This window comes from Perca flavescens, chromosome 2 (genome assembly GCF_004354835.1).
Source record: "Perca flavescens isolate YP-PL-M2 chromosome 2, PFLA_1.0, whole genome shotgun sequence".
In the NCBI taxonomy this organism is placed as follows: Eukaryota; Metazoa; Chordata; class Actinopteri; order Perciformes; family Percidae; genus Perca; species Perca flavescens.
Genome location: NC_041332.1, coordinates 13,186,442 through 13,206,208, shown reverse-complemented (window position 1 = coordinate 13,206,208; position 19,767 = coordinate 13,186,442). Strand labels below are relative to the sequence as shown.

The following is a 19,767-nucleotide window of genomic DNA, read 5'->3' as shown; positions in this document are numbered from 1 at the left end:
AAGAGTTTAGGACAGTTGTGACCCATGTTTTATGACCCATCACTAAACAGTAGTCTACCTGAAGAGAAGGATTTTTGAAGGGTTTATTTAAGATTGTTTAAAGGTATGCACTTTAGGATCTTTGCATGACGGGATAATGGAATAGCATGCCGCATTTCACATGACTTAGCAGAGATGGTAACGAATTGACGTATGGATTTACTTGTACCATGAGTACCTGAGAAGTTTTTGGTTTATTTTGTACTTGAGGTGTCATGTGGCTTTAATAATAAATTATAATGCTCGTTAGACAACGTCTAAAAACAAGTGATAAATATTCAGAAGGTGTTTGTACATTATGTGCAGTGAAGTGTCTGAGTTATAATGTATTTCATCAGCACACAGCATGCCATGCTGATAAAATAAGCTGCATACATACATTTTCAGGGTTTTTGGCCAAGGACACCTTGTTTAGACTTTCTGGAAGATCACAACTGTTATATTAAAAATAAATATTTTAATATTTGCCTTGCTGATGTGCTTTAGCTCAAATAGCAAATATATAAATTTTGTACAAGGCCAGTCTAGCATAATTTCTGTGAATTTTGTGTGAACTTGGGCAGTTACCTTTTTGTATGATTTCTCTTCAAAAGCTGGACTTTCACTTAAAGCCTGTACAAACGTAAAGTTTAAAGTATATTATGGATTGGGGGGATGAAGCATTTTGCTTGACATTTACAGTGTTCACAGTTTTGCTCTAGGTGTTAGGTTTTAATATGCAGAAAAACAACATTGTGAGCCAATAGTCACTCTCCACAGTGAGGAAACTGCTGCAGAGCCCCAGCCAGGGAGAGAGACTGCAGAGTAAGGAGGACTAGCTGCCACCCACCACCCCCCCACACCCCACACCCCCACTGATTAGCTTGATTAATTAGACCGAGACTTTATCAAAGTGATATTTGGAGTTTGTATGCAAAGAGGCCCCCAGTAACGATAGCAGTTGTTGCAGCCTTTGTGCTGTCATTGTGCCTGTGTGCTTCGCTCTCTTGAATGGAAAAGCGTGTCCAAACGTTTGACTGGTACTGTACTACAGCCCTTTAAAAAAAGAAAAAGAAAGAAAAAAAAGCTAATTTCCCTTTTAAGTCTTGATTTGTCAACATCACTGTTTAACAAAATGAGTGTCGCTCTGAGATGTTGTTTCCTTTATATATCTGAGTTTTGGCTGTCATAGCTAGCTGGTGGAGGTACTTTTTTTATAAACACTCCTCTTTTCAAATCACAAGAGAAACCCTCTTTCTTCCAGCTATGCATAGCTTGTAAGCCTGTGCCAGAGCCAGGGGTGTATATGCTAAATACCAAGATATTCAAATGTTCTGGACATGTTTTACTCCTACCACAAGGTCTCCTGTGGAATACTCTGGAGAGAAAGGGTGAAGGCGAAGATAGACTAAATTATGTTTAACATCATCATCAAGGCAGTGGTGGAATGTAACTAAATACAAGTTACTCGAGTACTGTACTTAAGTACAATTTAAAGGGTATTTTTGCTTTACTTTGGTGGTATTTCCATTTGATGCTGTTTTATACAGTAGTTCTATTTCTCAACAATTTGGAAGTCAATGCTGTACTTTTATCTGATAACTTTAGTTACTGTACTAGTGACTTTGCTGATTAAGATTATTCAAACAAAATTGAAATAGAATATGATACGATCATATTATGATCAAGCTCACCGTAAAAATGTAAAGTACCGGTAGTTGAAATTAGCTCCCTTTACCAGCTGCAACATTAAAGTGATGTTACATGTTAATGCATTAGTATATTACAACCCAGTAATACAGTATCATGTATAATGGACCATTCTGCATAATGAGTACTTTCACTTTTGGTACTTGAAGTTAATACTTCTGTACTTCAACTTAAAGGTCCAGTGTGTAACATGTTTAGTTGTTCATTATCAAAATCTGTGTTGCCCGTTCACAAACTTGTCCTTTTTCATGAATATTTACCACCACCATCAATTCCAAGTATTAATTTTGGCTTGAAATTTTACATCTGCATTCGAATAAACTGGGGTAGACGCTCCATTCATGCACCATCTTGAAATACGTTAGCCGGTAAGGGACATACAGGACATACTGCTCTGCCTTTCGCGTTTTCACCGTCACATGATAAACTCCCAGGTGCTGCTCTAGCCTAATGCTGCTAATGGGTATCGTAGCTTCCCGGCCCCGGCAAGTTTGAAGAAGGAAACATGGATGACCACACGTATTCAAAATCCAAATTTCAGGAACAGGAGTCTTCTTCTTCGCATATTCGGATATTGAAAAGAGCAAGAGACTGGCATCATCAGAAAAAAGTCGTGAAGGCTACCGTAGCTGTAATACATACTTTGAACTGCGTGGCGCAGGAGAGTTGATAGCGATATATGATCTCAACGCTAGACGGGAGAAATTCCTACACATTGAACCTTTAAGTAACATTTTGAAAAAAGGACTTTTACTTTACTTTTTAGTTTATTCCTACAGTGTGGCTGCTTTTAATCAAGTAAAAGATCGGACTAGTTTCTCCCAACACTACATCCAGGTTAGGCTGAACTCACACATCTTGGTTTCCTCTTTGTTATAGCCACAAAAGCTTTAAGCCCCTCCGAGACACCTTTGCCAAAAACACCATAATGTGCATTGTGCTTGTGTTGCTTGTGTTGCTTGTGACCTGAAAGAGAGTAATGTTGTATGTGTTGGTTTATCAGGTTTGTTAATCATGCGTGCAGATAAGCCTTTCAGACAGACTGGCAGATGGGCTGCATATGAAATTACTTTTTTCTTTTGCTTTCCAATAACTTCATATAATATGTTCCATTTCTCTTCTTGTGCCTACACGCCCACACTTTGCTTCTCTTTTACACACACACACACACACACACACACACACACACACACACACACACACACACACACACACACACACACAAACACACTCTCACACACTCAATTACTCTCTCTCCCAGACACATATCGCTTTACTCTCTCACCCTTTATGTCCGATCAATCTCGCCCCTGTCTCTCCCTACCGGCAGCCAATAGTGAAGCTGATGGTGTTTAGGCCATTTTCTGTGAATCAGAGCGTTGTTGTGTCTTTCCCATTAGCTATTCATGAGCTCCCCTGGCTCCGGTCCGTATACCTGGATTGGTGTGGGGTGCGTTCAGGAGATGCAGTGGCTGACTGAATGTGGATTAACGAGAGTGTCACCTTTAATACAGGCATGTGACGTTACCAGGAGAGGGGGAGAGCGGGCGAGGGAGACAGAACGCTTGTTTATCTCATCAACAGACTAAAGGAAAAGCAGGTCCTGACCCGCACCAATTTGTTTTGTACAGCTGAAACAGAAGATAGATTAGCCGAGTCTGCGGATGTGTCTCAGTGTTAAACATTTTCCAGCAAGGTACTGTGTGCACTTGTTGATATTTCTGCACGTGTGCTGCGCATGTACAGTATTTCTCAGCACGCGCCTTTTGTCATCATGACCATAAAGGCATGTATAATAAAAGGAATCAGGAGAGATTGAAATGAAGGAGTGAATGAAAAAAGGGCTAACCGCGTGGGGAGAAGGCATGATGGAACGCTTAATCATCGGCCCGCAAAGCTAAATGACAGCATGAGAGAGAAAGAATGAGACAGAGGAGAAGTACAGGGTGAGCTGGAGATGATGGGGCAGCATACTTAGGTGGAGAAGCAAAGGGAAGAGGGAGGGTGTGAGCTCGAAGAGCAGGAGGAGGAGGAGGAGGAGGAGACAATTGAAGTGAGAGGGCATTTAATAAAGTGAGAAGGAAAGAGAGTAAGTGAGGACAGAGATGGTGTATGTACTCACCTGAAATCACTCGTCTTGTTTTTATTTGTAGTTGAACTGAGCTGGACTATAAAGGACAAGAAATACCAGGACTACTCTGTTTTTAAATGTTCTTTCTTTTAGAGATGTTCCGATAAAGTACGGGAAGTACTGGAGTTAATGCACTGATCCGATACCACGTAATAAAGCCCAAAAGAAAATCTATGTTAAAGTAGATTATTTATGTTCTTTTTCCGGTATAACTGTCAAACTGGACAATAAAAGAAAGTTCTGTGGCGTTCATTGTTTGTGTTTGTTCATGTTTCACAAAGATAGAAATAATATCACATCCATACAGGGATAGTAGTATACAATTGTTAAAACATAATAAAATATATGACACACTGGTATCGGAACGGTACTCGGTATTGGGCGATACACAAGTTCAGGTATCGGAATCGGTATCGGAAAGCAAAAAATTTTATCAGGCCATCTCTACTTTCTTTAGTATCTCACTTGCATATTTTAAATCCACAAGCTCATATATGGACTGCCAGATACTTGCGTGATCTACAACATAGCTTTGCTCTTTCCGCACACTCGCATGAATATATATATACACACACACACACACACACACACACACACACACACACACACACACACGCGCACACATATCCCCACATTGACTTACAAATGGCAAGAGGAGTCAAGGAGATGAAACTGAACTTTGAATTCCTGACTAGCTTTGAAGTCTTCAAACATCTCTCTCTTTCTCCCTTTCTTATCCCTCACCCATAATGTGCTTGAGAGCGAGTTCTCCACAGGGAAAGCTTTTGTAATTGTTAAAAAAAAAAAAAGAAGAAAAAACTTCTTCAAGCTCTCTGCTCCCAACTACAGCTTTCTCTCTTATGACCATTTCCCGGGGCGACCACATCCTTTGTGATGTCGTGTGTGTATTTATCAGAGACACCTGTAAACTGTATGTGTGCAGATCCATGGTCATGCTGTTTAAAAAGATGTTTAACACAGACACCTGTGGAAGAATCTTTTATTGTAACCCATTCAAACGCAAGAAAGAAGCATAATGAATCAGTGCATTTCCCTTCTTCCTTCCCACTTTTGGTGATGCTCTTTCCCAGTCTCATAGAATTATAATAAATTGTCCAAAAATTGAGGAGAATTCTAACAAGATTTGGAAATAGACAAGAAAACAAGTCTGTGTAATCATATTTCTTCTGTGTTATTTTAGTCCAGTGAATCACTAAGTCATATGCACACACAGACACAGATTCAAAGTGTGTTTCAGTATCTACCCTGACGTGAACGCAGGTTATACAGAGTTTGAATGAGTTGTCCTGTCTCTTTGCATTATGTGCCGATGCCTGTTTTCTTGTCTGACTGTGAGGGGACATTTTTGATATGTAGTTTTTGTTTTTCTCTTGAGCCCAGGCCAGGAGTCTGTTCAGTTACCCCTGACAGGCTCATATTCCCCACTGGAATTTACTCGTGCAGTCTTGTGTGGCTCAGTATTTTGGTGAATATTAGTGCAATGGCCTGCCATTTTCTAGATATCGGTAGAAAACTGCAGGAAGCCAGAAGCATGTGGTATGCCTGCTGTTAAAAGAAATTCACTCATGCATCATCCTTACTTGACGAAGAGAAAGTAATGACCGACTCGCCCACCGCCCTGCTTGTTAAACAAGAGACAACTACTGCTATTAATGACTTTTTGGTGAATTTGTGAAAAGTGTACCTGCAAACAAGGGCAACTCAAGTTCGCCTCAGAGTATTTGTGACTGCCAGATAATTAAAGATATATTTCTTTTTAACAACCATCGCTTTAAACCACCCCCACAAGTATCTCATACATTTTCACCTAAAAGAAGTCTAAAAATACACACTCCATCAGATGTCCGACACACTGAGAAATCCAACGCTAAACGATGAATCATTCGCCAAACAATGAGCACATAGGCCTCTGTGCTGTCTTAGTCATTATCGGTTGACTTTTTTTTTTGCTATTACTGGAAACATCTGTGCTGAGAAAGGTATGTGTATGACCTTCTATATATTTGTGCATAAGCTCTCGCATGTGTAAAAACATGGAAGGAATAAACAGTCAAAAGAAAGTCATATTGTATCTTGGCAAGGACATTTGTCAGTGTTATTGAATTAATTTGAGTCCATAACAGAAACGTTTACCAAGACGGAGTATGCCCTTCAAATGGTGTGTCACTGAGCTGCCCTTGTCTGTAGAGGGAGGGAGGGAGGGAGGGAGGGGGGGGGGACGACTACAAAGAAGACATGGTGTGTCTTGCAGTTGGTGGCAGATGTTGTCACTGTGGAAAGGAGGAAGTAAACATCCACATTTGCACACACATACTTTGTTTACTGAGCATATGGACTCATGCACGGTCAGGCATAGGCACGACATGCACGCCCGTGCGCGCACGCGCGCGCACACACACACACACACACACACACACACACACACACACACACACACACACACACACACCCACACACACCCTGAAACGCCTCCCACGTACCTGACAAAAACAAACTAAACAAAATGGAGGAAAAGGGCAGAGGGACAATGACAGTGAATGAGTTAGTAGAAGTAGGAGAAGTCAAACTTGAAGCGAACAAGTTTTTCGCGCCCCCACAGGTAACAGGTAAATGGCATAGCCCGTGGACATAACATGCACTCCTTTTGAATAGAGAGCTATGCTTCAGTCCAACTCAAAATCAATGCTCCAGGGGTAGAGATGAGAAGAGGATAGAGGTGAAAACAGGGCGAGGATGGTGGAGACCGATGAAGGCAGATTTCTTTTTATAAATGGCTGGAAAGGAAGATGAAAGAGTGAAGACTGTGGGACAAAGTTCAGAGTGTATGGCGAGGATGGACACTGGAGACGTGCTTCTGGTTCTCGCTTTAATTTTTTTATTTTATTTTTTTGGCACCAGTATAAATGAGCAGAGCAAAATGACTCATCACGAGTACTGACATCAGTGTGTCCCTCTGGGCCCAATATCACAGTCTTCGGGTATATTTCCTTTTTTGGGCTGACGTCAGACAGGCAGAACCGCGCGTTTTCAGGTGTAAAGGTATGCTTTGAAGTCACTCTCTGTATAAGTGTTGTCAGTGACGAATGATCTCGTCCATCCTGGTTCATCCTGTTTTTCATTCTTCTATCCACTGGATTTGGACAGTGCGTTCATGTGAGTGTTTCTGAGTCCCATGCATTAAATTAGGAAGAGGTGTGAAAGTCAGGATGGTAGTCAGGATGCATTGTACGTAGCTGATAGCCTAAAATATTTAGGCCACCTGTTCAAAATGCCCCCAAAGGTGAAACACCCTCAGAGTATGACGTCTCTTCCTCAGGTGATGTGAACTTAACCCCTCACATGTGACCCCAGTGACTCATGTGACATTTTGGTCTGAATGACAAGCAGAGGTTTAGATGGGGCTAGTCTCTGGCTACTCCACGTAGCATTCGGGAATGGGATGAAAGATTGATCTGGTTTATTAGCATTTCTTTAAAACAATCACAATCGTCTTGGGTGGAGAAAAGCCGCGGTGCCGCTGCAAAATAGGATCGGGAGGAACTTGTTTTGGTGGAACGTGTACGTTTAAAAGTTGTTTTAGCAGTGCAACAGAAAACTCAGATTGGACAGACAGTCTGATTTACCCTGCAGAGATCTGAGAAAAGGTTAACCACAGTCCTCATAAATCCACCGGAGTTTAAAATGCCAACACAAAGGAAGCCCAAGGCAACGGCTATCCGGCCTAAATGAGTGAAATCTGGCAGATTTCCTGTCTGCAGCGGAGCCATCCCGGGAGTGGAACGTCGTGGATATAGACTAAGATGGGGCATGCATTTTATGATAAGATAAAACATTATTCCCCAGGGGAAATTGTTGTGCAGCAATTACAGTACAAAGTAAAAAAAAAAAAAAAAAAAAAAAGAGAGAGCAGACATAAAGAGTCCAATTATAAAATATCAATAAACAGATATCATCATCAGATCACCTTTTCTAGTTGTAATCTGCCTTTAATGTAATGTTTAGCTCTTTGATGTGTTTTTTTGGGAGCAGAGGGCTGGGCACAGACTGAGCCCCAGGATCTCTGTGCAAGTGGCTGCTTTTTAGGATGCTCCAACTTCCATATGTCCAATTTTGCGGCTCCCTCTACGCTTCCCTCACTTCTCACCTGCACTTCTTTGCTCAGATCACCTTCTCCCTCTCCCACGTCCTCCTGCTGCTCCCTTCCCTCTTAACCTCTGTCTGGTCTGCCGGGGATATCGCGGTGATATTCTGGGTGCCGCGGTTTTGATCTCCGCCTTCAATAATGAATGAAAGGATACGATTCGTCAATCACTTCAAAACCACGTAGCCCACAATACCCAAGGTCAGGACAGTGGCAGCTGTCAGAGGGGATGATGACTAGTACAGGCAGGTGTGTGTGTGTGTGTGTGTGTGTGTGTGTGTGTGTGTGTGTGTGTGTGTGTGTGTGTGTGTGTGTGTGTGTGTGTGAAGGGTTCCCGGACACATGCACACACAAAAGAGAACACCTGCAAAGGACGGTCAGACAAATATTCGGCAAAACAGGGAAGTAAAAGAAAGAGGAGCTGAAAACTGTGAGATGAGGAGAGATATGGATAATAAAACAGCGGGACAATCAAAATCACTGGCTGACAGAGAAAAAGAAGGAAGGAGGGAGATTAAGGGATACTGTAGTTTATTTTCTCTAAGGTCCATAGACTCTAGAAGAACCACACGTACGTTCTCTCTTCTCATTCCGTATGTATAGGTTTGCGTGTGAATACATGAATGTGTTGAGTGAGACAGACCCTGGAGTCATGTTGTCACACTATCACATCTCTTGTGTTTGTGAAATCTCTCAGTATTAGTGTGGATCTGGGTCGTGTGTGTGTGTGTGTGTGCGCGTGTGTGTGTGTGTAAACACAAGTTTGTTTTCTACCTGTAAAAAGACTCGTGTTTTTAATGATGTAATGAAAAAAGATGCAGAGGCAAGGGGAATCTGGGGGACAAAAAGAAAGCACAGAGAGTAAAATAGGGGAATAATGATTGCCTGTCTGTGTTTGTGTGTGTCATTCAAAAGTATTAGGGTGTTTTCACTGTTGCTTGTGCACACAGCTTTCTTCAGAGAGCGAGGAGGCTGCCGTCTCAACGAGAGGTATTCATTTCACTCCCTCCTACTCGCCCATTCACCTCCTCTCTCCTCCTGTCTGCCTGTCTACTCATCAGGAGATAGGAGCTGACAGTTGATTATGTGTGTGTGTGTGTGTGTGTGTGTGTGTCTGTGTGTCCTAGCAGATGTGCCCTGCAGTGTGGCCCACCTCTTAAATGTCACTGATCACAGTCTCTTCCACCTGATTACCCCCACCCCCATATCACCCTTCCATCTCCCACACCCTTCTGCCCCATTTACTACCCCCTTTCCATGGACCTACACTCCTATGATCATATGCATCCACAACATAACTCTGCAACAACTCCCTAAAACATGCAAAGTCTAGAAAGTACACACACACACACACACACACACACACACACACACACACACACACACACACACACACACACACACACACTCATACTTGCAATGACATAACGTGCTGTTTTGTACTAAAGGGTTATTGCACATCAATTGCAGTTCAATTTAAGTACAACATATTAAACATTGACATTTCAACTAGATTTCCGGTACACACACACACACACACACACACACAAAACACACACACACACACACACACACACACACGCTCGTACTTGCAATGACATAATGTGCTGTTTTGTACTAAAGGGTTATTGCACATCAATTGCAGTTCAGTTTAAGTACATCATATTAAACATTGACATTTCAACTAGATTTCCGCACACACACACACACACACACACACACACACACACACACACACACACACACACACACACACACACACAGTTACAATGACATTCTTAAATGGCCTGAGAAAGCAATACATTGACATTTTAAAACAACTGCTCATTCACAGATTTGGTATCTTGCTTATGCTAACCTCCAAAGAGAATTACACACTGGCCAGTCACTAAATAAGAACAGACCAAATTGGAAAATGGCCAAAGTCAATATAATAAGTTATTAATTGGGCACTTTTTTTCCCCCTTTCACCTGTTACTGTACCTCAATCGAGCATGACAAAACGTTATTGTAAATCCAGACTGAAAAAGCTGCAGTTTTAGCTCAACCTGTTTTCCGAATGTGTTTCTCCTTAACAACTTTCTGTTGTAGAAGTTGTTTAAGACGTAAGACGTTGACGTTGACGTTGACTTTGAACTCTTTCTATTTAAGCCTAGATTCTTCGCCTCAGCTTGTATCTGCGTGTGTGTTAGGGCTGCACAATATATTGTTTCGTTTTTTTAATTGTCATCGCAATATTAACTGGCGCAATAAACATATCACGAAAGACACACCTTAGAACTTTTTTCCACCGAACCGAACCCTACGCTTGCACTATGCGCGCTACACTTGTCGACGTAATGACGCCGCCGTTGATTATGGGAAGGTGTTTACCCTAAACTAGAGATGCACCAATTACAACTTTCTAGGCCGATATATATATATATATATAAAACAAATATATAACAAAGGAGAGAGTTGAGATGGCGCCGCATATGGTGACTCGGTGTGTCTGTGCATGTTGCTTAATGTGACATGCACCTACGATACCAAGACACATTCCTTGTGTGTGTAAACGTACTTGGCAATAAAGCTTTTCTGATTCTGATTCTGAAATAAAAATAAAATAAATATAGCCTTGCAGAGATATTTCTCAAAACACACACACAGGCCTGTTTGAACATCAATGTTGCGCTGCTGATGTTGCGCGATGATCATCATGCGGCGCCCGAGTGCATTTGACTGGTATAAAATCTACATATGTCAGACTGACCTGCCGGTCGCCGGTCATGGCCGGTCACGTGAAAATCGGCCAATTCCAGTCGCCGGCCGGTCAATCGGTGCATCTCTACCCTAAACAATACACAACATTGCCGCTGTTTAAACATTTGCGTATGAAACATCTGAAAGAATCTTACCCAGTGGATTTGGTATTTGGCCGAACCCCAAAAATCTAGATTTGGTGAAATCCCTAAATATTGTTATCGTGATATTCAACAATGTTATCGCGTATTGCATATTTTCCTTATATGGTGCAGCCCTAATGTGTGCGCATGTGTGACGGTGGAGGCAACATCTGTCCTGGTCTGGCACATCAGGATCAGTCAGTGGACAGTCACCTCCTCACAGACAGCTGTCTGTCAAGGCAAGGAAGGAGTTTGGAGGAGGGAGCTGCGATTGGCTGTCTGAGCAGGAAGAGAGGTTAGGGGGCTGTTATCCGGTCTTCAGTGAGAGATGCTTTGTTCTCATATGGAGTCTGACATTCAGTACTCAATTAAAGCAGCTGCCAACTTAAAAAGCCACAAGTTAAACTCCTGATCGAGGATCTCCACTCGCATCCTCCTACCATTCTGCTACATCTGATGGTGGATGAAGCAGAGGAAACATTTTGTTCTTTCTTCGAAGCTTTTCTGCTTTTTTTTTGCTCTGGATTCTAGTCCAGAGAAGTTCAGATCCCCGTGGACTCTCCATCTTACAGTACAGCTGAGGCCTGCTGGGATCAGTGGGTGAGCTGCAGCCTAGTGAGCAGCCGTTTTGATATTATCATCATCAAAGACAGCAGGTCTTTTGTGCTTAACGGTCTTGTCTGGTCAGTAGATTCCTTCAGTTAGAGCTCTGTAATGGATGTGTGAGAGACTGAGAAACAGAGGGAGCCTGCTGCTGTCACATAGGGATTGTTAAGGCGATTATAGTCATGATTCAGGCATTATAACCTATCAGACCAAGATAAACTGATTCTATTCCAGTCTGGACCAGCTGGTGTTGATTTCCAGGAGATTAAATCGTACAGTAAGTGGTGTTAAATGATTCTAATCATTTGTTTTTTGATCGAGTTGCTACACATTATTTTAACATGTTTGATTTTTACAACTGGAATCGGGATTGTCAACATCACTTTGCAAGAGAAATGATTTAGAAGTTAAAAAAAAAAAAAAACATGAGAGGGAATTATATTCTAATCCAGTTCATCAGTTTTCAGGTCAGAGCCACAGCTCACCTGAAATTCACCTCACTTATGTAAAGTTCACTCACCTACAGCTCCCTCTGCAGAGTTCTTGTTGGCCATACTCTCATTCCAACATTTCATCCACATTTTGCAATTCCTTAGTTTACTTTTTCTTTTTCGTGCAAATTTGAAAATAGTCATTATGTGTGGGATGTCCAATAATTTTAGGTTGCAGTAATCTTAATTTCTCTCAGCACTGGAGTATTCGGTAACACTTTACTTGAATGTATCGACATAATCATGACATGACACTGTCATAACTATGACATGACAATGTCATAAACGTGTCATAAACATTATAAACAGGTCATAAACGTTTATGACTTCTGTCATTACGTGTCATTCGGTTTTTGTCATGACAAGTTGACATTGTTTGTGTTGTCTTGATTATGACAATATTGATTTTTTTTTTTTTAATGACAACTTGAAATCAACCAGGATGACATTACCAGAGGATGTCTTTGTCATGACAACTTGACATAATGTCATCCTGTTTACTGTGAAGTTGTCTTAATAAGGACACTCCAAAGAAATTGAATGTCAAGTTGTCATGACAAAGATATCCCAAACAAATGTAATGTCGACTTGTCATGACCAAGACAACTTCTGGTAATGTCACTTTGAGTAATGTCAACTTGCCATAATCAAGACAACCCAAACAATGTTAACTTGTCATGACAAAAACCGAATGACACTTAGTGACAGAAGTCATAAACGTTTATGACTTGTGTCATGTCATGTCACGATTATGTCGATACCTTCAAATAAAGTTTTACCAAGTGTTAAACATTTTAGGTTCAAAACTTTCGATACATTCGTGATGTGCTTTCTCCCGACTTGTTTGAGCTCTTCGATTGGGGAAATGAAATCTCATTTCCCAGCCTCTCCACTTTACATTGTTCCATTAATTAGCCTCTTTTTCTGACTGGTAGCAACACGCCAAAACCCAACTCATAATTCTTCCTCTCGCCTCACACACTGTCAGTCCAATTAAGTGTTTTTAAATTCCTGTAGAAACAAGCGCTGGCAGACTTATTAGATTAAAAAGGAGTAGAACTCATTTGCACCCCATAATCAAATAAACTGCTGTTACCATGAAGGAAAAAAAAAAAAAAAACTGCCCAGCCATGCAACTTTTACCCTCATAGAGAATTTACTTGTAATAAAAGAGTCTGATTTAGTTATTTTCTCCCCTTCAACCTCATGCGTCAAAAAGGCATGGTAAAGTGTGTGTGTGTGTGTGTGTGTGTGTGTGTGTGTGTGTGTGTGTGAGAGAGAGAGAGAGAAAGAGAGAGAGAGACACGATCAGTGAATCAGTATTCATAGACTGTAGCCAGTTCTGCCAGGCCTGTCTCACAGTAGGTGTTCAGCTCTATGAAGATAAAGTGATTTCTCTGGCGTGATTGACCCTAATTCTGACCTGACACACACATACAAGCCCATACCGTACACGCACATACACACACATATCCAATAACTAAGCAGGCACTGTTGGAATGAGGTCCCTGGCTACCCAGGCGACCCCCCTGGCTCAACTTTAGTTTTATCACTGCACTCTCACTCTCTTATGTCAGTGCTCCTACAATCATTTACACCTAAATGGCCACCTAAATTTCAAACTTCCAACACAAAATGAATCTACCTGTGCTGTTAGGCAGCACCTTGACCTCATGTCGAGCCAGAGAAAATCTCACGTCACCGCAGCTGTTGCAGTAACATTCAGGATTAATTGTGGGATGTTAAATGCAGCACAATGTAAAAATAACGTCCTAAAAGTCATTTAGGGCCTAATTTCCACCGCACTTACACTCACTGTAAAAGTGCAGAGAGACGAAGAGGAGAGGAGGGAGGGCGGGATCGTAGTGGGCTATCAGCCCTGGAGCAGTGACCCTGCTCCTCTTCTTCTCCTGTCCTTTCATCCTGCTCTCCTCCCTCTTCCCTCTATCACAGCGCTCATCTCCCCGGCAAATTGAATTCCTCCCTAGAATCTGCCTAAGCAGCTTCATGAGAGCGGCCCGGGAGCAGGGACACGCACGTCGTTGCGGGCAGGAAGAAGTGTGTGTTTGCATGCACGTCTGCCTCTTGACTCTTCTGTCACATTTGGAGGCCAATCTCTCTGTTAGGCGACATTTCTCCCGAAAAGACAAAAAGCGGAGACCTTGAGCCGCCACACACTTTGACAGAGATGGACCGAGGGGGCAACAAGAGACTGTGGGGAAGAACAAAGACAGGGGAGGTGGTCTTGATAGACAGACAGGAGGTTGGATGGTACAGCTTGCGAGAAAGACAGACAGGTTAGGAAAAGGGTAGACCGAGAGTGGGCCGTGTTGACATTGAGTGACAGAGAGACAGACAGCGGGGGATGAGAGAGAGAGTCCGACAACATCAGTGAGTGAAACAGGCTGTTAGCTGACCTTGCTCCTCTCCGATGGGGTGTTCTCTATCTGTACTTCCTAATGGACTCTCTTTAAAGTAGCGGAGTGGAGTGGGGGTCGGATGCAGTGTGCAGCTGTACAAGGTATGAAGAAAGTGGTAGATAAGTGGAATAGATGGAGGCAGGTGCAACAGATCCACATCATTCTAGAGTACATTCGTGCACCAGCCTTTCTAATTGAGGGTCATATTTGGTAAGCTGTAAAGGCTGAATCTCTGCTGCTCTCTCTGTCTCTCTGTCTCTCACACACACACACACACACACACACACACACACACACACAGGCTGCGTGAGTTATAGTGCTGGTCAGCCGTATGACATTGGAGTCTGCATGGCCAGCCATCGACTGTAGAAACAGAATATTCCAAATAAATCCTTGTGCACACATGCGCACTCACACACCGTTTCTCTCACACACACACACACACACACACACACACACACACACACACACACACACACACACACACACACACTCCCTCCCGTATAAATCTATCTTAGATGGAACACTTCCCTCTTGTGCACTGAGCAGGCAGCTATCAATCTAAAAGAGAGAGAGGGAGAGGGTGAAACAGTTGAAAGTGGAGAAAGAGAGAAGAGGAGAAAAAGGGGGCCCTGAGACATCCACAGGAAATAAGGAAGGAAACGGGGACGAAGTGAGAGGGCTGGAGGAAAGACAGAACTGAGAACGATGAAATGGCAGGGAGGAGAGAAGATTGAGTTGACAGGAAAAGGAGAGAGAGAAAGAGAGAAGGTAAAACTCTGCCCTAGAGTTATGGACCTGTCCATACGTACTGTAGCAAGCAGATAAGCCTGCCCCCTCTAACCTAGCTTGTGCGTGTGTATGTGTGTGTAAATGGTTGATGGGTTGAATACATCTTTTTGTCTACACCACCCACCCCCACCGTACACCCAGATTTTTTGGGGGGGATCCAGGACTCAACACATACTGACAGGTCCTGCAGCTAGTCACTGTGGACAGCCTCTTTAGCCTTGATGCCTCTATGCTGTGTGCTGGTGAGCCAGGTCCGAACACCTCAGCCAAGAGTTAAAGACTGATTGGCATTGTTTTTCGACAGCAGCTGCAGCCATTCAGCCAATGTACCTTGCAAGGCAAGGCCAGCGATTCAACAGCGTTAGCAAAGGACGCGGTACTGCAATATTGTACAATCTTTATGCTTGGATACTTGACCGTCTAGCAGTACAGTATACTTACTGTAAGTGGTAATACACAATGTCCTGTAATAGGAAAAAAAACTTGTTGATCACATCACATCTGAAAAATAAGATGAAACAAATGTGCTGGTAAAAAATGTATATCACGTTTTGAACCGTGATATACATTTTGGGTTGAAAGTGAAAGTTCAGACCTTTCTCTTTATACAAAGAATAAAGTGCAATATACACTGGTATTTGATACAATTCAACTGCTGCCGACAACACAGCAGACGCTCTGTGCAGACAGAAGAAGTAGTCAAGTTACGGTGTGTCGTTCCAGGGAGTAAATGTGATAGATTTGCTGCTTTTCTGGACCGTTGATGCACATCAGTGCTGGGAAATAGGACTTGTCGACACGGTGATGCATGCTGCTGGTGTGTGGGCTTACATACAAAACATTAGGCATGAGTGTTTTTGACATGCATCATACTGTATGCCATACGTTTGTTTTTCCAAAGGATAACACCTTTATTGCCAGGTATATTTTAAAGGTAATGCCATGAGTAATGCCATAATCTGTGAACATAGCATACCATTGACTGCCAGTTGTAATTAGTGGTCTTTTAAACATCAGAATCTATAATTAATATCACATCAATTTAATAATTAACATTGGGAGCATATTACAATAGTTACATCAATGTTCTCTGTTCAAAAAGTAGAATTTCTTTACAAGAGATTTTTGCAGAGGAAACCTTACATTTAAGTAGGTCCTGTCTGTAGGACTGCAGGGAGAGTTGGAGAGGAATGCAATGATAGACCTCACTAATGGAGTGGGGGATCTCCGGAGAAAGTCCTGGTAAATCTTGTTAGATGAGTCTCGGCAGAGAGTTATAAAGGTGAAGAGTTCTTGGCTGCAGCGGTAGGAAGGAAATACATATGAATGAAAACAGTAGTAGACCAATATTATTACATAATGTGCAGATTTCCATATGAAACTTTGAAATCAAGGTGCTTTGGTATGGCAGTGTATTTTGTTGACCCAGTCTTTGAGTGAAGGACAGATATTCTATTTAAATTGTTTGTGGTGGATGAATACAGATGACATTTGCTCCACCGTCCAAGCATGGCTAACACAGAGTTTTTCATATAACAAAAATAACACATTTTGCCTTCTCCGTCTCTGTCTGTCAGAATCAGAGGTTGCTCCCTACCTGCGAGGGGCTGGACTGGGGCAGCAGGTGGTGTTAGAGGGAAACAGGCTGGTGCTGACCTGTCTGGCTGGAGGCAGCTGGCCTCTGCAGTACCGCTGGACTCTCAACAACAGCTTCATCACCGACTGGACATCGCAGTACAGGTCAGTTATCGCCGGCTGGCTGGCTATGTGTCTGTCTTTTTTTTTTTTTTTTTTTTTTCGTGGATCTCTCTGTTGTCTCTTAAGTGTAGGTCTGCCTCTTTGTCAATCCGACATCCTTTCTTTTATCACTGTTTCCATCCTTCCTTCTGACAATCTCCTATGTTTTTCAGTCATGCCTGTGGCTTGGAAAAACAGCATAAGAGCTGTGGGCCTATAAGTAATGGAATGTGTTTACAGAAGGTCAGAACATTGACATTGACAGTGGAGCCAAAGTGAGATTAATAATTACATTAACACCATAAATATGTATATTGTCTGGGAAAAGAAGAGGAGAACCAATCAATACGTCTGAGCTTCTTTCTCTGCTTTTCTCTCTGTACCTCTCTTCTTTTTCTTCTTCTTCTTCTTCTTCTTCTTCTTCTTCTTCTTCGACTGTCTGTCCCTGTGTGCTGGGTGGTAAGAGGTAAGCAATCCCTCTCAAAACTGCAGCTGTGAAACAAAATTGTTTTTCACATCATTCAGAAATAGAGGGAATCTTGGGAACACATACACACCGAAGGAGGGCAAGGTTGAGCCAGCATTTTGTAGGCAGTTGCTGTTCGAGCCAGGAGTCGTCGTGTACCTGTGGACTGCTCTCAGCGATCTGGCTAGTTTAGTTTGGTGAGGCCAGGGCTATTCTGAATTGGCAGGGTGCAGTGAGTGTGCGTCTGTCTGTGTAAGAGAGAGAGAGTGTCACCATCTGGAATTGTAGGCCTGATTTAAAAACCTCTGCATTATTTACATTTATTTTCACTGTTAGTTAAATGTGGGCAGGTAGAGCGGGTCATCCACTAATGGAAGGGATGGTGGTTCGATCCCCGGGCTCCTCCCGTCCAATGTCAAAGTGTTCTTGGCCCACAATTGGTCCTGATGGTTGGGCTGGTGCCTTGCGTGGTAAAGTAGCTAGTGTGTGTGAATGTTAGAGAGACATTGTAAAGAATTTAACCACAATATAATTGCAAAATAATTCTGTCCAGGACAGAATCACACACTTTGTCTCTTTTCAACACCATTTCTTTAGAATATTCTCTATATATGTTATTTTCAAGGACATCTTCGGCTCATGTTTAATGTATTGGACAGTGCAAATGATTTACATTAATGGAAAGTTCAGCTACCCTTTTATTGCACTGTTCTACACCACATAGTGAGTTTCAATAAAATAATCAGTAGGCTAGTTAGACTTACAAAAAAGAGAGTGTTTGCCTTGTTTTTAGGAATACTGTAAAAGTGTAACAGTGTTGGCTGACTTTTTCTAGCCGACCCTTGTGTTCATTAAATGCTGCCTAATTGTGCTGGTAAAAATGTGGCAACCTGCTCCACATGCTTTCTAATTCAAACACAACCCATTGGTGGAAATTATTTCTTGGGAAATAGACAATGACTCATGGGATACTTAACCTTTATGTATTACTTTATATTAACATTTTGTATTAAATATAAATATATATATATTATTAATAAAAGTATAAATTATTATTATTATTATTATTGTTACATATTTAGCACTACTAGGTGTAATGTGAAATGACGTGCTCCTCTGTATTCACACTCAATTTCAATGAATTCACACATCACACATTGTAGAAATACATCTAGTCATTTCAGGGCTCAGATTAACGCTACAGTGAGCGTTTGGTCAATTTGTGCTGAAGAGTCTTATTGAAAAAAAAAACTGATTGAAATTGTTCTTATCTTGAATCGCACAGGGAGTTTGACTTTACACGCAGGGCTGAGACTGTTTCACATAAATTGACTGAGAAATTATTTCATTGATTGGGACCTGTCAACATTGAAGTTTGTGTTTATCGAGAAACAAAAAAAATTATATATATATATATGTATATTTTCACTGACAGCCCCACCGCACATGCCAGTTAATAAAACGTAATGGAACACGGGCAGAGAGAGAGATGCAGTGTCCAATTTCAAAATCTGTTTTCAGGATGAGAGCTGCTGTGTAATGTGTTATTCCTGATTCAAGTAGACTTGCGTGTGTGAGTCTTTGATGTGCACGTGCATGTATTAGTGTGTACGTGTGTGTGTGGGTTTGTGTGTGTTGGCAGCATACACTGACAGCCTGGGAGTTAAATACTTGGCTGTCCTGCTATTCATAATGAGCCCCAAAGCGATGTCCAGTTTTACTGTCTGTCTGTGCTGTGTGTAATATACGTGCGTGTGCGTATGTCTGTGTCCGTGCATGTGTGTATACATTTTTGTGTGTTTGTGCAGCATGGCACCAACCTAGATCCTATGCCAAGCTTCCCATTAGTGAAGCACAGTCCATTAAAACACCATTAACAACCCCTCTCAGTAAAAAAACAAACATCCACACAGTCAAAAACATTCTCATACACAGCACAGTGCGCACACACACACACACACACACACACACACACACACATACACACACATACACACGTACACGCAAGTACACACACATACTGTACACATGCACCACTCTGCCTTCCCTTCTGTTATTGGGAACTTTGACAACATTAGGCCAAATCCATATTCCGATCAAGGTCATGAAAGAGAATTACACAAGAGTTATTACATATGGACAAACAGACCTCCACCTTCTGTCTCGTCGGTCTCCAAACATCACTCCCAACACTGCCCTTCTCCTTTTTAATTAGGGCCGCGCGATATGAGGAAAATATGTCATATGCGATAACGTTGTTGAATATCGCGTTAACGATATTACTTGCGATAAACAGATATTAAAGTGCACTCAGTTCTGCATTCATGCTAATACAACAAATTGCTTGTC

General features: G+C 42.0%; 1 protein-coding gene across 2 annotated transcripts in view; it reads left to right on the top strand.

Moving 5' to 3' along the window:
* Nucleotides 1-19,767, top strand: part of sdk1a (sidekick cell adhesion molecule 1a) — a 252,184-nt gene that overhangs the window by 76,848 nt on the left and 155,569 nt on the right. For both annotated transcript variants that reach the window (XM_028594450.1, XM_028594442.1), the window contains exon 2: nt 16,793-16,955. In XM_028594450.1, the coding sequence (XP_028450251.1) occupies nt 16,793-16,955 (163 nt within the window). The remainder of the gene's footprint in view (nt 1-16,792; nt 16,956-19,767) is intronic.